The 24292-nt window shown below is 40.0% G+C and overlaps 2 protein-coding genes and 1 pseudogene across 16 annotated transcripts in view; 2 read left to right on the forward strand and 1 right to left on the reverse strand.

Moving 5' to 3' along the window:
• NCBP2 (nuclear cap binding protein subunit 2) overlaps positions 1-23156 on the forward strand; it is a 49727-nt gene extending 26571 nt beyond the window's left edge. For 3 of the 10 annotated variants that reach the window (XR_014303196.1, XM_082700589.1, XM_082700586.1), the window contains one exon: positions 3602-4044. Coding sequence is in view for 3 of the 10 variants with exons in the window: in XM_082700586.1 (XP_082556712.1) it covers positions 3602-3605 (4 nt within the window). In the remaining 7 variants the exon portion in view is untranslated. Of the gene's footprint in view, positions 1-224; positions 478-3601; positions 4045-5689; positions 5818-14780; positions 15101-15656; positions 15885-22842 lie in introns of those variants that run through there. The other 7 variants (XM_082700591.1, XM_082700584.1, XM_082700587.1 and 4 more) reach the window with 5 other exon arrangements.
• Positions 1-24292, reverse strand: part of SENP5 (SUMO specific peptidase 5) — a 56360-nt gene that overhangs the window by 17866 nt on the left and 14202 nt on the right. For 3 of the 5 annotated variants that reach the window (XM_082699788.1, XM_082699786.1, XM_082699790.1), the window contains exons 2-5: positions 11750-13290; positions 3167-3272; positions 2887-3025; positions 2597-2644 (exon numbers count right to left, since the gene is read on the reverse strand). In XM_082699788.1, the coding sequence (XP_082555914.1) occupies positions 2597-2644; positions 2887-3025; positions 3167-3272; positions 11750-13259 (1803 nt within the window). In that variant the 5' untranslated portion in view covers positions 13260-13290. Of the gene's footprint in view, positions 1-2596; positions 2645-2886; positions 3026-3166; positions 3273-11749; positions 13291-21305; positions 22733-24292 lie in introns of those variants that run through there. The other 2 variants (XM_082699787.1, XM_082699789.1) reach the window with 2 other exon arrangements.
• Positions 5970-8330, forward strand: LOC309848747 (small ribosomal subunit protein eS24 pseudogene; annotated as a pseudogene). The gene has a single exon. The product of its transcript is annotated as a small ribosomal subunit protein eS24 pseudogene (transcript).

Here is a 24292-nt window from a genome sequence, read left to right on the forward strand (position 1 = left end):
TCTACAAAAGAAGTGATAATGAATACTACTATATTAGATCTTTCAAGAGAACGAAACTTTAAATTAAAAGCTGAAAGCAAATAATATATCCCTTTTGTGTATCTCCCCCTGTTAAAAAAGAGACAGCAAGCCCCAAATGGAATCTAACTTAGTGTTGACTTATGCTTAGCCCATGTCACCAAAGCCAAAATACCTAACCTACGTACAACTTCACTCTCTCTCAGGACTGCAGAGTCTTAATAGAATTACCTGGTCAGCACTACTGAGGTAATCTGCTTGTTAGACCCTGTCTTCCCCTAGAGGAAGGTGACTTTGCTGCAACCAATCTGCTCTTTGCTATTAACTTCATTGTCCTGCCCCTTCTGCCTTGTAAGTCTTGTATTCTGTATGGCTCTTCAAAGCTCCATTTTACCTCTTAGTAAGATGCTGCCCAGTTCATGAATCATTTGAATAAAGCCAGTAAGATTCTTAAATGTACTCAGTTAACATTTATTTCTTAATACCTTTTTAATTTTATTTATTTTTAAAAGATTATTTATTTATTTATTTATTTGACAGAGAGAGAGGAAACAAAAGCAGGGGGAGTGGGAGAGGGAGAAGCAGGCCTCCCACCAAGCAGGGAGCCTGATGTGAGCCTCAATCCCAGGACCCTGGGATCACAACCTGAGCGGAAGGCAGATGCTTAATAATTAAGCCACCCAGGTGCCCTCTTAACACCATTTTTTAAAAAGCCTCTTTGGGGTGCCTGGATGGCTCAGTCAGAGGAGCATGTGATTCTTGATCTCAGGGTTGTGAGTTCAAGCCCCATGTTGGGTATGTTGGGTATAGAGATTACTTAAAAAGAAAATCTTTAAAAAAAAAAAAAGTCTCCTGAAGAATCAGCATACCCACTTTGAAACTAATATGAAGAAAATGATGGCACAGGACTTTTTTATACTAAACTATTGTAGAGAACTTCTGTCAAACTCTAGTACCTGAACAAGGCAAAATCGAACACTTTTAAAAATCTAAGGAATGTCGGGGCGTCTGGGTGGCTCAGTGGGTTAAGCCTCTACCTTTAGTTCAGGTCATGATCTCAGGGTTCTGGGATCGAGCCCCATGTCTGGCTCTCTGCTCAGCAAGGAGCCTGCTTCCCCTTTTCTCTCCGCCTGCCTCTCTGCCTACTTTTGATCTCTCTCTCTCTGTGTCAAATAAATAAATAAAATCTTTTTTTTTTTAATTTTAAATTTTTAATTTTTTATGAACATATATTTTTATTCCAAGGGGTACAGGTCTGTGAATCGCCAGGTTTACACACTTCACAGCACTCACCAAAGCACATACCCTCCCCAATATCCATAACCCCACTCCCCTTCTCTCAATCTCCCTCCCCCCAGCAATCCTCAGTTTGTTTTGTGAGATTAAGAGTCACTTATGGTTTGTCTCCCTCCCAATCCCATCTTGTTTCATTTATTCTTCTCCTATGCCCTAAAGCCCCCATGTTGCATCACCACTTCCTCATATCAGGGAGATCATATGATAGTTGTCTTTCTCCGCTTGACTTATTTCGTTAAGCATGATATGCTCTAGTTCCATCCACGTTGTCGCAAATGGCAAGATTTCATTTCTTTTGATGGCTGCATAGTATTCCATTGTGTATATATACACATCTTCTTTATTCATTCATCTGTTGATGGACATCTAGGTTCTTTCCATAGTTTGGCTATTGTGGACATTGCTGCTATAAACATTCGGGTGCACCTTCGGATCACTACGTTTGTATCTTTAGGGTAAATACCCAGTAGTGCAATTGCTGGGTCATAGGGCAGTTCTATTTTCAACATTTTGAGGAACCTCCATGCTGTTTTCCAGAGTGGTTGCACCAGCTTGCATTCCCACCAACAGTGTAGGAGGGTTCCCCTTTCTCCGCATTCTCGCCAGCATCTTCTGTCATTTCCTGACTTGTTAATTTTAGCCATTCTGACTGGTGTGAGGTGATATCTCATTGTGGTTTTGATTTGTATTTCCCTGATGCCGAGTGATATGGAGCACTTTTTCATGTGTCTGTTGGCCATCAGGATGTCTTCTTTGCAGAATGTCTGTTCATGTCCTCTGCCCATTTCTTGATTGGATTATTTGTTCTTTGGGTGTTGAGTTTGCTAAGTTCTTTATAGATTTTGGACACTAGTCCTTTATCTGATATGTCGTTTGCAAATATCTTCTCCCATTCTGTCAGTTGTCTTTTGGTTTTGTTAACTGTTTCCTTTGCTGTGCAAAAGCTTTTGATCTTGATAAAAATAAATAAAATCTTTAAAAAAAATTTTTTAAGGAATGTCAGGGATGCTTGGGTGGCTCAGTCAGTTAAGCATCTGCCGTCAGCTCAGGTCATGATCCCAGGACCAATCCCCCACTGGGCTCCTTGCTCAGTGGGGAGCCTGCTTCTCTCTCTGCCTGCCATTCCCCCTGCTTGTGCTCACTTGCTCTCTGACAAGTAAATAAATAAAAACATCTTAAAAAAAAAAAATCTAAGGAATATCAAATAAATACATAAAGTTTAAAAATCTCATTTTAATACACAAGGATTCTCTCTCCTGAAGAAGAGTAATTTTGCACTTACTTTGTCTGGGACTGCATCCATTATCAGCTCACCATACATATTAATGACCTATAAAAAGTCAACATAAAACCAGCTTACTAACCCTATACAATTCATAACATCCCACACAGAATGAGTAACACTGACAATTTACCGTTTGGATACTGGGGTTAGTGAATGAATCACTTCAGTAAGGGTAAAGAATCTTTGATTCTAAAAGATAACTGCGAGGCCAACCCAAAGATTAATTATATTTTATGGTCCAACATCCTCTGCAACTTTTCCACATCAAGATCCCACAATATACTAACCTGGTCATTCAACCAATTCTGACCATCCAGAGTTGCCAGATCATCCATATCTAGCATGTGCTTATTATAGAAGATGCGGAAGTTGCATTTTTGATGTCTGGCCCGATAGTTTGTTATTTCTCTATTGATAAATGGTTTTCTGAAAAAGAAAGATTTTGAAAGAAAAAAGACATGAGTTCTACTCAATTTATTGCTAAATCTTCTTTTTTTTATTAAGAGAAAAGTCATATATACCAACAATTTTATTTTCAAGGGCTTAACTTAAGCATCATTGACAAACCTATTAGAAAAGTCTTCATTAAAGACGTCTTTTAGTCTTCCAAGGACATCTTTTTCACTGAGTGGGACCAAACTGCCATACTTCTTCATAACCTCATCTAGGAATCCTTAAATAAAGGAAGAAAAATTACAGTGGAAAAAACATTTCCAGAAAAAGTCATTCTCCCAATACTTAACCTATACATGACACTTACCACACATTTAACCTATAATACCATATTATGCTACAAAGAAATCTTTTAAAAGTTACGTTTTGTAAAAGATAAAATAAAATAGATCAGGCCTTCACCATTCCAATCTAAAGAGAAATGCTCAGAGAACTCCTCTATTTACTACATGGAATGCCTCCTGATACATGAATCAATTAATAAAGTCAATTAGATCTTTAAATTTACTCCATTGAATTTTTTTTTTTTTTAAAACGTGGCCAATCCAGATGACTTTCAAGAAACAAAAGACTGTATCAGTTTGACATTGGTGGAACATAACAGGAGCCAGCAGAAGATACCCCTCATGAACTGGATGTTAAATGACCCATCAAGCCATAAAGTTAACATGTACAACAGCACTCCACCAACAAATAGAAATGAGATTCTGGACCCAATTCCAGCATGGGGGTATGTTCCTCCCACCCATAACGCGAAGCAATTCTTGGATACCAGCAGGCAGTCCGGAAATTCAACTCAAGTCTGATCCTATCTAGGGATGCCTGGGTGGCTCCATTGGTTAAGTATCTGCCTTCAGCTCGGATCATGATCCCAGGGTCCTGGGAGATTGAGCCCCTCATTGGGCTTGCTGCTCAGCGAGCAGCTTCTGCCTGCCACTCTGCCTGCTTGTGCTCTCTCTCTCTGTCAAATAAATAAAATCTTTAAAAAAAAAGAGAGAGAAAAATGCCTGAAGGTAATATTTCGCATTGACTTTTTAAGCTACTGATGCACTATTAGAGAGGGAATCGCTAGCTGAAATAAAGACTGATATCCTTCAATAGCTTAACCTTAAAGATGAATCCTATCTCCTGAAGAGTGATACCTAAAAGGTTTAATCACCTGGTTAAATGTCTATTACATTTGGTGACTGAAGGTATTATCTTTTTAAAAATCACAATTACAATTTAATTGTTGAGATCATTGTCACTGTGTTCTTTGGTAAATGTGTATAAATTTCACATAGCAAGGGACAAATTCTAAGGCTTTTTTTTTTTTTAATTTTATTTATTTATTTGACAGACAGAGATCACAAGTAGGCAGAGAGGCAGGCAGAGAAGAAGAAGCAGGCTCCCTGCTGAGCAGAGAGCCCGATGCGGGGGCTCGATCCCAGGACCCTGAGATCATGACCCGAGCCGAAGGCAGGGGCTTAACCCACTGAGCCACCCAGGCGCCCCTGGCATTTTTAATATCATACAATTGGATAGTGTTATTATACTTCTGATACGAAATAACCCTGTAAGGTGAACTGGGTAAAGTTAACTGGTTGTTACCAGGGAGGCACATTTTAAGAGGGGAAACAAGGGTGACCTTGGCCAGAATATAGAATAGTCTTCAGGTGGCTTCCCAGAGGATCCACTGAAGAAACATACCTGAAAAAGTCGTAGGAAAGTAGAACCAGAACATTATTTCTAAGGAAATACAAAGAAGCTGAGGGAAGGCTGAGAGGCTCACAGAAGTGCTGACTTACAGTATTTATTCATTGATGCTGAATGGGCAGAGCAACAACCTAGTTAACCCTCAGTCTGACAAGTCTACTGAGTTAAAATGGGAAGAAAAGATACTCTTAGCCACTTATTTTACCCAACTCCTTTTTCTCCCTTTCTAACTTCGGAGCATGGCCTCTGGTACACACTGATACAAAAGGACAAAAAAGAGCACAACGAAGTGACTGTCCCAGGAGTGGAGTGGTGTATTTTGTGGGTCTTTCTGAGGATGGGCAGACAAGGGTATGAAAAACCTATCTTCCTTCTGTTAGTCTCCCACCAGAAGGCCCCCAATTTGAAACACTTAAGAGCAAAGATCAGGATATAGTAAACAGGGAAGAGTGCTTGTTTGCCTGGTTCTGGTCTGGGCTTTAAGCATACAGAAACCGAAAGGGAATCCCTTGTTGCAGCTTGATAAGAGTAGGAAGTAAGGATTTAGGGTCTCTAAACTAGAAATAGAGCATGCAGTTACCTGTGTTTACAAGATCCTATAGTTACCTAAGAACGGCCTTGTGTCTACTGGGGAGAATGAACCCAAACAGAAGATAAGGAATCCCAACATTTGCGATACTGCATTTGAGGAACAAATTTTATGCAGAATAATGCCCCTGATAACAAAAGATTAAACTTTAGGCCCAGCACCCTTAATTCAGACTCCTCGAATAAGAGAGCAGTTTCCTCTATCAAGGGGATATGGACCCCAATTCCAAACTAGTATCACAGGAAAGAGGTGTCCTTGCTAACAATTTTATTATCTATGGATAGTAGTGTTTTGGGGATTTTAAGTTATTATATATTTTTTCCTCTTAACTGTATTTTGGTTTTCACTTTCAGATGATAAACAAGGATTTCCAATGCAATAGAAAGGCCCTGCTTGCATATTCAAGGAGAACCCTTCACAAAGATAAACAAATTTCACAGGGACCAGAAGTAAAATGGCGGTCAAAGAGCACTATCATAAACCAAGCACTAATACATCTCATTTCATCCTTATAACTACCCTGTGTTAGCATCCCTACTTTACAAATGGATACAGGAACCCTAGGGAGGTTAAGGAACTTTCCCAAGTACCCTTAACTAGCATATGGCAAAGTGAAGATTCTGATTTTGATCATGGTTATAGGACTGCAGAAAGTGAACCACTAACTATTATGCTGTGCTACATCCAAAGCAGAATACCTATTATCTTTTCTCTACAGAAGCAGCTTGTTTTTCCCTTTTAATACCCATTGGCCATTTCCCTTCATCTTTCCCTTTTAATACCCATTGGCCAAGAATTACCCAGAAAACTTCTTAAAATGAGAATTAAATCCATTATTCTTTACCCACTTGCATTCATGAAACTAATGAACCAAAAAGGAAAAAATGCATCTGGTCTGCACAATTTCTCTTACTCCCAAAGTGCTAAAACATCAATGTGACCAAGAAACAAAGGATCAAATGTTAGGAAAAAATAAAACAACAAAAGCTACAATTCAAATTAGAGTCCATCCTACAAGTACGAAAGGTAGCAATATTGTTCTTTTCCTCACTGGCTGCTTGAAGCCTGGCTACCATCATGAACGAAACAGTAACTTTCAGGACCACGAAGTTCATGACCAACCTACTACTTCTGCAGAAACAAATGGTCACTGATGTTCTTCACCCCAGAAAGGCAACAGTAGCTAAGACAGAAATTCACAAAACAGCTAGCCAAAATGTATAAGACCACACCAGATGTCATCTTTGTATTTGAATTTAGAACCCATCTTGGTGGTGGCAAGACAAGTGGCTTTGGTATGATTTATGATTCCTTGGATTATGCAAAGAAAAATGAACCCAAACAGACTTGCAAGACATGGCGTATATGAGAAGAAAAAAAAAACCTCAAGAAAACAGCAAAAGGAACACAAGAACAGAATGTAGAAAGTCAGGGGGACAGCAAAAGCCAATGTTGGTGCTGGCAAAAAGGAGTAGATTCTGCAGTGACTTATCTGTGAAGACTGTGCAGATTTTTCATGAGAGGATTAATAAACTAAGAACTTAAAAACAAAACAAAAAGCCCCCACAAAAGGTAGTAATATGAAAAACACAACCTGTTTTTTCAGAACAACCTGTTATTTCAGAAGTTAAATTGCTCATTTAAAAAAAAAAAAGATTTTATTTGACAGAGATCACAAGTAGGCAGAGAGGCAGGCAGAGAGAGCGGGGGGGGGGGGGGGGGGTAAGCAGGCTCCCTGCTGAGCAGAGAGCCTGATGTGGGGCTCTATCCAAAGACCCTGAGATCATGACCTGAGCTGAAGGCAGAGGTTTTAACCCACAGAGCCCTAAATTGCTCATGTTAAACGAACTCTGTAGGACAGTTTTTTCCTGAGGTAACTGCCGGGTCACATCCTGCTGTGAATATGGAATGGAGTTCATTGGGCAAATAAGTGGTTACAAGAATGTAACCACTTGGTTCTCCAAACAAAATACAATACCCATGTCAGAAAGATCCCATCAAAAACATGGAAGGCATAGGACACCTGGCCGGCTCAGCTGGGAGAGCATGTAACTCTTGATCTTGAGGTTGTAGGTTTGAGCCCCACACTGGGTGTAGAGACTACTTAAAAACAAAATCTTAAAATAAGAAAGGCATGGAATATCTAAGACTAACCTTAACGAATGTGCAAACCTAAGCAGAAATCGCAAAATTCTAGTAAAAGATATAGGTTAATAAATGGAGTAATTCTTTATTTTTAGACAGAAAAATTCAATAGTGTAATGAATACAATTGTCCCTAGTCTAAAAGTGAATGCAGTACCAATCAAAAACCATTATTTTTATTAAATTGAAAAAAACAGGGATACCTGGGTAGCTCAATCATTTAAGTGGCTGCCTTTGGCTTTGGCTCAGGTTATGATCCAACGCTCCTGGGATGGAGTCCTGCATGGGGCTCCTTGCTCAGCGGGGAGCCTGCTTCTCCCTCTGCCTGCCACTCTGCCTGCTTGTGCTCCCTCTCTCTGACAAATAAATAAAAATTTTTTAAAAATCTAGAAAAAAACAAATCTTGGGACCAAAATGTGCAAAATTCCTAGAAATTTTTGAAAAGGATTAAAGAGGAGATGTGAAAAAGGAGGCCAAGAGAGGAGAAGGAAGGCCCAGTCCCACCAAATTATAAAACAAACTTGGTGTAATGAAAGCAGCCTAGTGCTAGCATAGAAATAGAAAAACCAAGCCCAGAAAGAGACCCCAAAACAGGGAGCAATTCATAACCACGAGGAAAAGATGATTTACTCAATAAATAGTATTAGAACTATTAACTAAATAGTTTATTTACAGTTGGAATTAATTTTGATGTGAAGAATGCAGTAGGGATCCATCTTTACTTTTTGCCAAATGGCAAAATGTAAAAATAACACATTAATAGTCTAGAAAAAAACAGGGTTGAACATTTTTATAACCTTGAAATGGCAACAAGTTTTAATTTTAAAATTAATTTTTTAAGAAGATTTTACTTATTTATTTGACAGAGATCACAAGTAGGCAGAGAGGCAAGCAGAGAGAGGAGGGGAAGCAGGCTCCCCGCTGACAAGAGAATCGGATGTGGGGCTTGATCCCAGGACCCTGGGATCATGACCAGAGCCGGAGGCAGAGACTTTAACCCACTGAGCCTTCCAGGAACGTGAAAATTAAATTTTTAACTATTTAAATGTTATTACTCATTACATTTATGTGCAGGATTTTAATGTTTATGGAGTCAAACTGGTTTACTGCTTTTGAGTTTCCTATCATGCTTTAACATGTATTATCAATGTGAGATTATAAAATGGTCTCTTAACAGCTTTACTGAGTTGTGATTTGCATACACACACACACACACACACATCACTCCCAAAGTGTACAGTTTTTGTTTGTATATTCAGAGCTGTGCAACCATTACTACCACCTAATTCAAGAACAAGTGCATTACTCCACTAAGAAAATGTGAACCTGTTACTAGGCACTCCTCATGGTTCCCTCTCTCCAGCCCCTGGCAACTATTAACCTTCTTTCTCTATCTCTGTATTTGCCTACTCTGGACATTTCTTTTTTTTTTTTTATTAACTAATTAATTTATTTGACAGATAGAGATCACAAGTAGGCAGAGAGGCAGGCAGAGAGAGAGAGGAGGAAGCAGGCTCCCCGCTGAGCAGAGAGACTGATTCGGGGCTCGATCCCAGGACCCCGGGATCATGACCCGAGCCAAAGGCAGAGGCTTTAACCCACTGAGCCACCCAGGTACCCCAACATTTCAAATCAATAGAATCATATAGTCTGTGGCCTTTTGTGCCTGGCTTTTTTCACTTAGCATGTGTGCAAGTTGATCCACACTGTGTACAAGTTTGTCTGTATTTGTTTCTAATTACATTTTTAATCCATTTGGAATGTACTGACATAGGAATCTACTTCTTTTCCTTCCAAAACCAATTTTATGCAGTATTTAATACAATTATGAAGTAAGTAAATTGTAGTAAGTACAACTGGCTCATGATAAACCCACTGCAATTCACTGCAGTGAGCATACTGCGCAGTTACACTGGAGGAGAGCCAGCATGCACCATACCGTGGAACTTAGTATTAGCTAATGCTATAGGAGTCAGTTAAAGGAGCATCTACTGTGCTGATTGTCTCACACTGATTCTTATTCTAATTGCTTTATTAATCCTGATTAATGAGGCTCCTTTATTTGTTGAAATTGTCCTTTTCATTGTGCTGGCTTTCCTCAGATATATGGTGATCAACTGTGGGCTTATCTGCACTTGGGTAATTTGCTGATGTGGGGAGGGCTGTGATGGGCAGTAGCTACTGCTCTGCCTTGAACTCTTTCCAGTGGGCATGGAAATACTAAGCAAACCCCTAAAATGGTTCTTCAGGTTCTTTTTTCCTTCAATCTATTAAGATAGTTATTTTACAGATCACTAAGTGTACATTCTGTAGAGTAAAATCTTTTATAGATACTTAATGATTAGGAAAACAAAGTGTTCAGAATTATCTAAACTACCAACAAGTAATGCTCCTACCTCCCCAGAAAAAGCCCTTTGAGGGGGGTGCCTGCGTAGCTCGGTTGGGCATCTGACTCTTGGTTTTGCTCAAGTCATGGGATCAAGCCCCACGATGGGCTCCACATTGAGTGGGGAGTCTGGTTCCCCTCTCCCTCTGCCCCTCTGCCCATGTGTGCATGTGCGCTCTCTAAAGTAAATAAATAAATCATTTTAAAGGTAAAAAACAATGACATATTTTTCCAGATACAACCTATACAAATGCACGTGCACAAATATACATGTACTTATCCTATATGTATGCATCTCTCTCTTAACAAAATGGTATCATCCAGTTTTGCAACTTGCATTTTTTCTCTTTATATAGACAGCTTTCAGTTTCAAAATACAGACTGAATGTTTTCCTTAACAGTTTCATAGTATACTATTATGTGGATATGCTGTAACATATACTTCCATAGAAATTTTTTTTAGTTGGCTCCTGTTTTTTTACTACCAGGACAATACTATAATATCCCTGTAGAAATATATTCATATCTTGGATAAATTCCAATAAGGGGAATGGGTCAAAGAGTGATACTGCCACACTATCTACCAAAAATGTTTACATCAGCTTACTCACAGGGCAGATCTTAAAGTAGGATGTAAAAAGTTGAACCCATAAAGACAGGTAAGTTTCACAATGAAGAATTGATAATTTCCTTTAAGCAAAATTACCACACACTAAATCAGGGTACTTTTACCTTTGGAAAGGAAAAATTTAAACTCTTGTCACATTTATTTCATTTTATAAGATTTTATTTATTCATCTGACAGAGAGAGCACAAGCAGGGTGAATGGCAGGCAGAGGGAGAAGCAGACTCCCCACTGAGCAGGCAGGCTGATGCAGGGCTCAATCCCAGGACCCTGGAACCATGACCTGAGCCAAAAGCAGATGCCTAACCAACTGAGCCACCCAGGTACCCCGCTTATGACATTTATAGCTAAAATTTAACATTTTAGAATGATGCTAAGGTCTAGGAAGGTAGGAACCAATGTTTCCCACTCCCTGCCACATTCTTAGAACTAACAAAGTGCCTGCCATATAGAAAATTCTCATATACCAAAATAAATAAAATAGAAATAACCCAATCGAACAGAAAAATAGGCAAAGGAAAATATATACAAACAAAAAATGGCCAAATAACACAGAAAAAGATGTTCAAACTTTAAACTTAAAAATGCAAATCAAAACAAAAACAAAAAACAACACAAACAAAACACAAAACAAAACAACTCCTGGGGCACCTGGGTGGCTTAGCTGGTTAAGCATCTGACTTCATTTTGGCTTGGGTAATGATCTCAGTGTTGGGGGACTGATGCATACATCAGGCTCCACATTCAGTGAGGAGTCTGCTTGGCATGCTCTCTCTCCCGCAGCCCCACCCCCACCATGCATGCACACACATGCCTCTCTCAAATAAATTAATAAAGTCTTAAAAATAACCCAAAACTCTCATGAGCTAGAGGGTTAGTAAAGTTTAATAAGTGTAAATAAACTCATTCAACTTTCTGGAGAGTAATTTCACAATTCTCTTAAAAGTGTGTTCTTTTATCATCAATTCCACTACTACAGATTTAACTTACTTACAGAAAAACTTATCTAAATATACAGATACAATTTCATTGCACCATCATTTATAGAAGTAAACAACTGGAAGCAATACAAATGTCTATCAACAAAGACTTAAATTAGGGAACATTTAGGTCATAGAGCAATATAGAAGGCTTCAAAGAGAACTAAGTGCTTTAAGGGGAATCTATGGGCAGAAGGAAAAAACAGAACTCTCCTGGAAAAGATAATGGACCGTAATTGTGGGCTGGAGGTTGGGGGAGAATAAAGAAGAGTGCATACCAGAAAGGCAGATTGACAGCTGCTCATCATCCACTGGAGAGGCTTTCTGACTGTTCTTCCCACTTCCTGCTTGATTTTCTAGTTTGAGTCCACTGCATGTCAGGGGAGCCTCCAGTGGACTTTTACAGTAAGGGTGGTCCAGCAGCTTAGAACTAAGAATGTTCTGCTTGAGAGATCCATCCTCATCCATCTGGCATGAGCTCTCATTCTGAACAGGCTTTTCAGACACAGGCCCATCTACTCTACTCACAGATTGATCTGCCTCACACACTGACAGTTTTACTCTGTCATCACTGACAGTACTTGTCCGATTTTCCTGACCCAGAGTCATGACTTCTCTTTCAGCTTCCGAGATGAACACGTTACTAGAATGATGTTCTGGTAAGGGAAGGTCATGAATCAGCTCTGTACACTCCCACTTAGGAGAGGAACAGGGTGACTGGTCCCAGGCATATGTGGCAGTGCCATTCTGTTGGTCAGGGAATGCTTCATCTAAACGAAGCTCCTTGCCCAAGAAAGGGCTTTCTTTAGTGTGGCCATCAGGCACATGAGAGTTCTTTCCCTTCACCACAGCATTGCTGTCCATATCTGGAAAGTATGGTTGATGCCGACAAGAAGGGTCTTTAGGTTCTGGGGAAGGGAATGGGCTGCAACTGCCACCCTCACCGTTCTCCCTAAGGGTTTCTTGATGGTCCCCAGTGACCTGCACCCAGCTTCGCTGGGCTTTTTTTAGCTTGCAAACTTTGCTTTTTGTTCTGAAGTGCTGGGATCTGAGAATCCTGTACCGAAATCTAATCATGGATAATTTCTCATACATCATAAAAGGAGATACTTTTATTCTTCTATGTTGGTTAAGTTGAAACTTTTTTGGAATCAGGGGTCCCCCATTCCTGTGGTGCTCCAGACCTTGGCAGCAGCCATAACAAAAGCGCTTTCTCTTATGATTGCTCAAGGTGACCACAATTGTGCCACTCTCACCTGGACTTTGGCTCTCCCCATTGAACTTCATAGGAAAGTCAGAAGCTTGTGGCTCCGTCCTAGGTCTGTGACCATTGGCCTGACCTAAAACATTATTTCCTGGTAAGTCAGCAACTGCCTTCAAGACACTTTTCTCTCCACAGTATTCATGGTCAGAGTTCTTTGCTGAGGACAGCAGCCTCTCTGCTTGGAGTCTTAAAAGGGTCCTTGAGGAGGAAATGAAGTGTTTAGAGTCTTTTCTTTTCACTTTAGAGGACAAAGTACTAACATTTTGAGCAGCCACATGGGACTTTGTCTTAGCAAAAAAAGGTGCATCCTGGATCCACGTTTTCTGGATTTGAAGGGCCTTCTTTCTGCAACGGAAATGCCTCAACTGCCTGCTCCAAGTACTTGGTCTTCCCAATTTGGCTTTCAGAATGCATAAGTGTTGGTGAAAGCAGAACTTCTTAAAACCTCCAAACCCTGTATTCCATTTCTCAGAAAAGGCTAAATGAATTCCTTTCCTCCATAGAATTTTCTTCTGTTTTTTCATTTTTCTGATGCATAATGAGATCTTGATGAAGCTGAGAGAAAGAAGAGAGAGAAAAGTTACTTCTATCCTAAAATTAAGGTCGTAAAGATTTAATCACAGCAATATAAGCTACAAAATTCAAAGAAAAAGAAGAACATATAAAATTCAATTTAGACTATCAGACCCAGGGGCACCTAGGTGGCTTAGCAGGTTAAGCGATGGCATACCTTCAGCTGGGGTTACGATCCCTGGGATCAAAGCCCCATTGGGCTCGATGCTCAGTGGAAAGTCCACTTCTCCCACCCCCCTGCTCACTCGCTCTCTCAAATAAAATAAAAAATAACAGACTATCAGACACAATGAAATCGTTACCTGATCAAGGTTTTCCCCAGAGTGAAAGCTGGAACACATAAATACTCTCACATGACCCCATTTAGTATAGCTGCCTCTGACATAAATTTCAAGAATCATTTCCACCAGTTATTATGGAGTGGACAGGGTAGGGAAGCAGAAGAGAATCTTTAAGTGTTGGCACTGCTTCTCATTAGCTAAATGACTTTAAGTCACCCAAATTCTGTGTTCTCACTTGGAAATTAAGGGATAGGGAAGGAAGGAGGGACCACACACCATTTAAGACTGATTCCAGGGGCACCTGGGTGGTTCAGTGGGTTAAGCCTCTGCCCTTGGCTCAGATCATGATCCCAGGGTCCTGGGATCGAGCCCCGCATCAGGCTCTCTGCTCCACCGGGACCCTGCTTCCTCCTCCTCTCTCTCTCTCTGCCTGCCTCTCTGCCTACTTGTGACCTCTGTCTGTCAAATAAATAAATAAATAACTCTGATTCCATATTGAAATACTTTGTTCCATACCTCACATTTTAGAAAGAGCAGGTACTTTGGGCTGTAAATAGACATGCAAAAGCATATATTAAATAAATGTGAGCAGTAACACTAATTCAAGAGGGAGACCAGCCTCCTCTTCGTCAGTCAGAAACTTTGAGTGACCACACAGGGACAAAAGTCTATCAGGTGCTTTCACACAGTTAGGGTTGGGCTCTTAAGTAAAAAACACATGTGCGGGCACCTGGGTGGCTCAGTGGGTTAAGCCGCTGCCTTCGGCTCAGGTCATGATCTCAGGGTCCTGGGATAGAGTCCTGCATCAGGCTCTCTGCTCAGCAGGGAGCCTGCTTCCTCCTCTCTCTCTCTCTCTGCCTGCCTCTCTGCCTACTTGTGATCTCTCTCTGTCAGATAAATAAATCTTTAAAAAAAAAAAAAAAAGCACATGTGCATATGTGCACACGCACGCACACACAAGCTCTGGTAACACACTTATTAGGAATGGTAGATAAAAATGATAGTCAAAACCAAACAGGATTTCCCCTCAGATTTAATAAGATCCACTACTAATGAAGGCTCTTCAGCGTAGAAGGAAAGGTGAGAGCCGCTAAAGATGGGACAGAAACAATACAAGACTATGAATCAAAAAAACAGTACTCTAATTTCAGCTTGCTAATAACTTAAAGATTTTATTTATTTATTTGTCAGAGAGAGGGAGGGAGGAAGACAGCAAGCACATGAGCAGGAGGAGCAACATGCAGAGGGGAAAGCAGGCTTCCCGCTAAGCAAGGAGCCTGATGCGGCACTCGATCTCAGGACCTTGGGATCATAACCTGAGCTGATGGTAGATGCTTAACTGACTGAGCTGGGGGAAGGTGAGTTATTGTTTAATGGGTACAGAGTTTCAGTTTAAGAAGATGAAAAAGCTTCTGAAGATGGACTGTGGCCATGGTTGCACAACAGTGTGAATGTATTAATGCCACTGAACTGAACTTTATACCTAAAAGTGATTAAAATGGTAAATGTTATGCTACCTATATTTTACCACATAACAAGAAGGAAGAAAAAAACCAATACTGTCTACAAAGAAAAAAAGAATAGGGGTGCCTGGGTGGCTTAGTCAGTTGGGCGTCTGCCTTCAGCTCAGCTCATGATCCCAGAGTCCTGAGATCGAGCCCCTCATCAGGCTCCCTGCTCAGTGGGTAGTCTGCTTCTCCCTCTGCCAATCGCCCCACCTGTGCTTTCTCTCTCTCACTCTCTTTATTGCAAATAAAAAAAATGTTTAAAGAAAAAAAGAAAGAAAGAAAAAATCTAGTGAAGGGAAAAAAAAGAATAGGTTATTATATTTTTAAAGAAACAATCACAAACAATAAGGGGACCTTGGAAATGTAAAATAGCAGAATTCAAAAACTCAACAGAGAATAAAAGGCTGGGGCGCCTGGGTGGCTCAGTTGATTAAGCATCCTTTTCAGCTCAGGTCATGCTATCAGAATCATGGGATCAAGCCCTGTGTCAGGGTTTGTCCCTCTTCATCTGCTCCTCACCTAGCTCTCTTTCTCTCTCTCTCTCAAATTTCTTTTTAAGGTGGGGAAGAGTGCCTGGGGGACTGCCAGTAGGGCAAACAACTTGATTTTGGTTCAGATCATGATCTCAGAGAGGTAAGACTGAGCCCCACATCGGGCTCCGTGCTCAGTGGGGAGTCTGCTTGAGGTTCTTCCCTCCCCATCTCTGCCCTGACCATCCCCCTGCATGTGCTCATTCTCAAATAAATAAATAAATAAATAAATCTTAAAACAAAACAAAACCAAAAAAGCCTGATGGAAAAATGGGAAAAAGACATACGGAGACAATTCGCAAATAATGATTTTTAAACAGCCCTTAGACATAAGATGTTCAACTTCACTCAAAAGAAAATGGGCAAAGGGGTGGTTGGGGAATTGCCCCAAATGGGTGGAGGACATGTCAAAAAGGTACAAACTTCCAGTTATAAGGTAAGTCAGTCGTGGAGATACAATATACAACAGAGTGACTATAATTAATAGTGCTGTACAGTATATTTGAAAGTTGCTGAGAGAATAAATCTTAAAAATCCCCATCACAAGAAAAAAAAACTTGATTACCATATATGGTGGTAGATGCTTACTAGACTTACTATGGTGATCATTTTGCAATGTATACAAATAGCAAGTCATGTTTTACAACTGAAACAGATATAATGCTAGATGTTAACTATACCTCAACAAAAACACTGGCAAAAATTATCACAACACATTCTGTTGGTGGGAGAAAAGAAACTTTCGTATTTTGCTGGTAGGAATACAAACTAATAAAACCCTTTTGGAAGGGAATTTGGTAATCTAACAAAAGGTAGGTATTTACCTTTTAATCCAACAATCCCATTTTTAGTCATTTATCCTTAAGATACACCTCCAATATTAATGAAAATACATAACACAAGGTTATTCACTGCAACACTGTAATTGCAAAATACTGAAAACCTACAAGGACAGTACTTGAATAAAGTAGGGTTCTTCTACACTACTTCTTCTTGAGTAAGTTATACTTCTACATGACTAAGTTATGAAAGAATAAAGATGGGGCATCTGGCTAGCTCAGTAGGTAGAGCATGCAACTCTTAATCTTGGGGTTGTGAGTTCAAGCCTCATGTTCGGTATAAAGATTACTTACAAATATATTAGAAAAGAATAGGGGCGCTTGGGTGGCTCAGGTGGTTAAATATCTGCCTTCTGATTGGGTCATGACCAACCTGGGTTCGAGCCCTGCATGGGATCAAGCCCCTGTTTCTCCCTCTCCTCTCTGCTTGTGCTCTCTATCTCTGTCACAATGTCTCTCTCTTAAATATAAATAAATTATTTTTAAAAATTAAAAAAGAGGGGCGCCTGGGTGGCTCAGTGGGTTAAAGCCTCTGCCTTCAGCTCAGGTTCATGATCCCAGGGTCCTGGGATCGAGCCCCGCATCGGGCTCTCTGCTCCGCAGCGAAGCCTGCTTCCCTTCTCTCTCTCTCTGCCTGCCTCTCTGCCTGCTTGTGACCTCTGTCTGTCAAATAAATTAAAAAAAAAAAAAAAATCTTTAAAAATTAAAAAAGAAAAGAATAAAGAGGAACTCTATGAACTAATATGGAATGATTTCCAGGTTAGGTGAGAAAAGTAAAGGTCAAATCAGTATTAACAGTGCGTCACCAAGACGGTGGCACACAGACACCAACTACAAGCTCAGGGAGTTCACAAAACCACCCTCAGGTCTGATAATTTGCCAGAAGGACTCATAGAACCCACTGAAAACTATTATATTCATAGTTATGGCTTATGAAAGCTGAAGAATATGGATTAAAATCGGCCAAGTGGAGAAGCACATAGGGCAGAGTCAAGAGAAGTAACAAGTGTGGAGCTTCCAGTTGTCCTCTTACCATGGAGTAGAAAAGCTTTAACCTCCTGACATCAGTGTGTGACAATATTGCCAGCCAGGGAAGGCTCACCTGAGCCTTGATATCCAGAGTTTTTATACGGGGATTTTAAGCAAAAGTGATTGCCCACATGATGGAGCTCAGTTTTTCAGCCCCTCTGGAGATCTGCTGATGCCAAAGTCATTACTCTAAATCATTTCACTGGTCTTTCTGTCATAGCCAGCCCCCATCCTAAATCAAGCTATCTGTTAGACTGTTGGAATCCAAAGCCCCCAGGCAAATACAGACATTCAAATCAGATATGACAGTCCAAAGCCTTCGAGATTATTTCCCAGAAGCCAAGGCAAGGTTGAGGCAAGGTTAAATTATTTACCAAACAGCCACCTTTCATAAAAGAAAAAATAAGAAAATAAACCTGTATCTGCCCTTTTGTGCTCCACCCAAACCCTTCCACCAAAATAGACAAAAAATAAAAATACAAACATGAGAATAAACCAGAAAGTAATGAGAACGTATAGGGCAAGGGAGATTCACATCTCTCTTGAGATGTTCCCAAATGAACAAGAAAATGGTAGAGGGACAAGAAAGGAGTGGCACTTCTCTAAATATGCCTGTTTGAAAAGTTCTGACTTTTACAACCATGTTGATGCTTCATATACTTAAACACACAAATAAAATTAAGATCAAGTAGAATGCAAAAGGAATCCAAAATGAAATACAAGTAACAAATGAATCTAACTGTATGACAGATAACTGCATTGAAAAAAGCAGACACAGGAAAAATTACCCACATTTTAGAAAATATTTTGACTATATAGGGCTAGATTCCAAAGGACTGTATATAAATACTGTCCTTTAGGGATGCCTGGGTGGCTCGGTTAAGCATCTGCCTTCAGGTAGGGTTATGATCCCAGGATCCAGGGAACCCACACTGGGTTCCCTGCTCAGTGGGCAGCCTGCTTCTCCCTCTCCCACGCCCTCTGCTTGTGCTCTGTCAAATATACAAAACCTTTAAAAAATAAAAAAAGAATAACTAGAGTACAAAGAGGACTAGACCTACAACACTGTTAAAAGATAAGAGAGTTGCTGGGACTCTCCCAGAGTTGAAGGGACTAGCAAGTGCCAGTTTACAATCCCCCATCCACCCTGATGGCATGGATGGGGTCAGGGTCTGGGTGCTCTGCCTTACTGCCTCAGTGAGCCCCAGGCTCCTGGTCTACACCTGCCCCCACCAGAGTACCCCCTGTGCAGACAATCCCAGAACACCCCAGCTTATTCCCACTTCAGCTTCAGCTGTTCTACCAAAGCACCCTCTGTGGCAATGCACAGGGACTGCACCAGCCATGCCCACTTCAGTTTTAGCTGCCCTGCCTGGGTACCCTCTGCACAAACAGCCCCAGGAATCCCCTGGCCTACACCCCGTTGACTTCAGCTATCCTGCAAGAGGCCCCTCTGTGCAAAAAGCCTCAGGGCCACCCCAAGCCAAGCCCACTTAAGCTCTGGTTATGCCACAAGGGCAGCCCCAGTGCAGAGTGCACCACAACCCCCAGCCCACACAAACCACAGCTCCAGGCAGTCAACAAGCCACCAAGTACACACAGCCTACAAAGGGAACACCATATTCAAGGCCATTCCTTCAAGTTTACAAGTAGCTGTTCTGTCCAATTCATAGAAGCAAACACAGGAAGTCAAGCAAAACGAGACAGAAGAATATGCTCCAAGCGAAGGAACAAGACAAAAGCTCAAAAAAAAAAAAAAAAAAAAAGAACTAAATGAAACAGAGATAAGCAATATGTCATGTCTGATAAAGGGTTGAAAGTAATTATATTAAAGATGCTCAATGGACTGGAGAGAAGAGTGAAAGAACTCAGTGAAAACTTCCAATAAGGATATAGAAAATATAAAAAAAGAACCAAAGTTTAAGAATACAGTAAAACTGATATAGAAAATAGATTAGAGGGAATCAACAGTAAATCGGTGGATGAGAAGAAACCATCAGCAATCTTGAAACAAGGCAATGGAAAGCACTCAAGCTGAAGATAAAAAAGAAGGGAAAAAAAGCACCTAAGCTGAAAAGTAAAAAAGAAAAAAAAAAAATTTAATGAGGTACATTAAGCAATCTCTTGGACAATATCAAGTGAACGAACACTCACATTAAAGGGGTCCCAGAAGGAGAAGAGAGAGAAAAGGGGGCAGAGAAGTTATTTGAAGAAATAATACCTTAAAACTTTCCTAACTGGAAGAAGGACAGATATCCAGGTTCAGGAAAGACAGAGTTCCAAACAAGATGAACTGAAGGAGGTCAACATTGTAACACATAATAACCAAAATGTCGAAGTTTAAAGATAGAGAATTTTTAAAAAGGCAAGAGTAAAGTAAGAAGTTACATACAAAGGAAACCCTTTGAGGTTATCAGTTGATTTTTCAACAGAAACTTTGCAGGCCAGGGGCACCTAGGTGGCTCAGCTGGTTAAGCAGCTGCCTTCAGCTGAGGTCATGATCCCAGGGTCCAGGGATCGAGTCCCACATTGGGCTTCCTGCTCTGTGGGGAGCCTGCTTCTCCATCTCCCTCTCCCCACTGCTCACCTTACTTGTGCTCTCTCGGTGTGTGAAATAAGTAAATAAGATATGAAAGAAAAAGAAAGAAAGAAAGGAGAGAGAGAAAAAAATTTTGCAGGCCAGTGCGTGGAAAGGGAAAAAACCTATATCCAAGAATATTTTACCTGGCAAGATGATCATTCAGAATTGAGAGTAAGTTTCTGAAACAAAAGTTAAAGGAGTTTATCAATATTAAACTGTTCTTACAAGAAATGGAAAAGAGACTTCTTTAAGTGGAAAAGAAAAGGCAATAATTAGATATAAGACAATAATGAATTAAAAAAATACAGAAACATGTACATAAAATGTGGAAGGGAAATAAAACAAGTTCTTTTAGAATGTGTCTGGACTTAAATGACCATCGACTTAATATATGCTCACTGCCATATACTTAGGATATACTTATATATGAATTCCATGGTAATCACATACCAAAAATCTGTAACAGATACAAGAAAATAAAGAGAAAGAAAGCCAAACAGAACACTATAAAAGTCACCAATCACAAAGAGAACAAGAAAAGAAACAGAACTACAAAAATAATCAGAGAAAAATTTTTAAAATGGCAATAAATACATACTTACCAGTAATTATTTTAAATGTAAATGGACTTAATGCTCCAACACAAAATGGCTGAATCAAAAAAACAAGACCCATCTATACGCTGCCTATAAGAGACTCACTTCAGAAACTAGATCCCAGGAATCCAGGATCATGACCTCAGCCAAAGGCAGTCGCTCAACCAACTGAACCACCCAGGCACCCTGGAAGTTTTTTTCTTAAAGATGACTTTCAGGGGTGCCTTTGTGGTGCAGTCAGTAAGCTTCTGACTCTTGGTTTCGGCTCAGGTCAGAACCTCAGCACAAAGTCGGCTTTAGTTACCATAAGCTGAGGGCTTAAAGTGGAATTCCTGTGGTATCTTCTTCTTAGACTTCCTGACCAGTAGTGGAAATTTTTTTTTTAAGATTTTATTTATTTATTTATTTGACAGAGATCACAAGTAGGCAGGGAGGCAGGCAGAGAGAGAAAGGGAGGCAGGCTCCCTGCTGAGCAGAGAGCCCGACTCGGGGCTCAATCCCTGGGATCATGACCCTAGCCAAAGGCAGAGGCTTTAACCCCCTGAGCCACCCAGGTGCCCCAGTATTTTTTTTTTTTTAATCATCACAGCAACCAACAAAAACCCAGATATGATGTCAGCAAAAGGAATATACCAGGATATAATTTGAAGTTGGCTGGACTGTCTCTCCTTCTCCCCCTCCTGCTCGTGCACACTCTCTCTCTCTGAAATAATGAAATTTTTGAACAATTAAAAAAAAAAACTTTCAATCACATATTTTTGGTCTCACTTTCACCTTCACTTTCACAGTACATGACACCACTAATTCTGAAACTTTTAAAAGCTTCTAAAACACAAACATGATTACTTGTTGGCTCTCTCCACTTGGTTTAGGATTCGGCTTTCTCAAGTCTGCTAACCAGTTACCACTAATCTTTTCTGCTTTCCAGTTTCCAGAATGTTGTTATTCTCACTGCTTCCATTCTTTATCATTTGCGGAAAAAATAAAAACAAACCTAACAACAACAATTCTACAGTTTTTTAAGTTAAGTTCTATGTCCAACATGACGCTTGAACTCACCACTCCAAGATCAAGTCATGAGTTCTACTGAGTGAACCAGCCAGGGACCCCTCACTTCTCTATAGTTTTAAAGGAGTTTTCAGGCTGATGTGGAATTAAATATGTACATTTAACCCAATTTCTTTACCATAATAATACACAATTGAATGAAAAAAAAAGTTGCTAAACAATACATATGAACCCATTTTTGTTAAAAAGGAAAAAAAAGTGTGTATATTTTAAGAGTTTATAGGTTGAAAAATGTCTAAAAGAATTTATACAACAGGCTCAGCCAAAGGGTGGCTCAGTCAGGTAAGCATCTGACTCTTGGTTTCAGCTTAAGTCATGATCTCAGAATCATGAGATTTGAGCCCTGTGAGTCTGGTTGAGTTTCTCTCTCCTTAACCCCTACCCCTGGCAAATAAACAAATCTTAAAAAAAATAAAAAGGAATTTACACCAAACTATTAACACTTTAGGCCCACAATTCCTAAAATGTGTGCCAAGGTACCCTGGGGTTCTGCAATAACTTCACAGGGATGTAAAGTATTCGAAATCAGAGGGGAAAAAATGATATTCTTTATCTGTCACACCTGTCAAGCTCTCCACAATCTACCAATTTAATATAATTCAGTTTCAAATTATATCCTGGTATATTCCTTTTGATGACATCATATCTTTGCAAACCTGGGTTTTGGCTGGTTGCTGTGATGATAAAAAAAAAAAAATACTGCACAAAAACCAATTTGGAACAGGAAATGTGGGTGGCAGTGTCTAATGGTTCCAAGGTATGAGAAGTTCTATAGTGCCCAACAAGTGTATTATGTAACTGTGGTTTATTAAGAAAGAAATTAAAAAACTATATTGTCTTTCAATTTATGTGTATTTTTTTAAAAAACTAATAGGTTACTAGGGCATACTTATTAAGTTGTTTAGATCTACCTAAAGCCATTACTAATTACTTAATAAACTACTGGGCCTAAGGGCACTATGAAAAAGTCATGAAGGGGGCTGTGAACAGGGAAAGTTGACAACCTCTGGTTTAGGGTACTTTATTTTAATTTACTTCTTTATCAATGGCAAAAGACATTTAAAATAAACTTTTTTTAAGACTTTATTTATTTATTTGACAGGAGAGACAGAGATAGCAAGAGCAAGCATGAGCAGGGAGGAGAGGGAGAAACAGGCTCCCACCAAGCAGGGAGCCTGACGTGGAATTCAACCCCAGGACCTGAGCCAAAAGCACACCATTAACCAAGTGAGCCACCTTGGGCATCCCTAAAATACACTTCTTACTATGAAATTAAAACATACTCTCACTGTGTACTACCAACATAAAAGATTTGGAATTCATTCTTCCCAATACTTAAAAGTAATATAATCACTGAAAAATCTTATTAATAAGATGTTTACTCCATAAAATAAATGGTTTGCATATTTTATTGTACATTTGCATAATTTATATGGAACAAATGGACAAAGATTAGAAGAAAATTATACCGGCTATGCCTTTAGTTTTAGACATGTTAGATCTGAGGTGACCTAAGGAAATCCAAGTGGACATACACTATTGAATATACAGGTCAGGAAGTCTAAGAAGAAGATATCACAGGAATTCCACTTTAAGCCATCAGCTTATAGTAACTAAAGCTATGGAAACTAATAAGCTTACCTAGGGAGAATCTGTAAGAGGTAGAAGCAGACGCACCCTATGGCAATCTTCTGAGGAACTCTAGGATGTACCAGTGAGGTAAAAGAAAAGACTACTTAGCAAAGGAAAGTAAGAAGAAATGAACAGGGGAAGAGGTAGATAAAGTTTCTAGAAGGAGGGAAATGGTCAAAGGCCAGTGAAAAGTCAATCAAGACAAGGACTGGTTGCCTGGCTGACTCAGTATAGTATGAGACTCTTGATCTCAGGGTCATGAGTTTGAGCCCCATGACTGGCAGGAAGGTCACGACAAAAAAAAGAAAGAGAAAGAGAGAGAGAAAGGAAGGAAGGAAGGAAGGAAGGAAGGAAGGAAGGAAGGAAGGGAGGGAAAGGAAAGGAAAGGAAAAAAACGAGAAGGATTTAAAAGTCTCCATTTGTGTTGGTGGGAAAGCAAGATGTTACAGCTGCTCTGGAAAATAGCATGGAGACTCCTCAAGATGTTAAAAATAGAGTTACCCTAAGACTCACCAACTGCACTACTAGGTATTTACCCATGGCACATGCATCCCAATATTCATAGCAGCAATGTCCACAATAGCCAAACTTTGGAAGGAGCTGAGATGCCCTTTAACAGATGAAAGGATAAAGAAAATGTGATACATATATACAATGGAATATCATTCAGCCATCAGAAAAGATGCATCAACATGAGTGGACTGGAAGGGATTATGCTAAGTGAAATAAGTTAAGCAAAGAAAGATAATTATCATAGGGTTTCACTCAGATGTAGAACATAAGTAATAGCATGGAGGATATCATAGGGGAAGGGAGGGAAATCTGAAGGGGGAGAAATCAGAGAGGAAGACGAACCATGAGAGATTATGGACCCTGGGAAACAAACTGAGGGTTTCAGAGGGGAGGGAGTGGGGCGATGG

The sequence above is a fragment of the Mustela nivalis genome (assembly GCF_964662115.1).
Source record: "Mustela nivalis genome assembly, chromosome: 1".
NCBI classification, from domain to species: Eukaryota; Metazoa; Chordata; class Mammalia; order Carnivora; family Mustelidae; genus Mustela; species Mustela nivalis.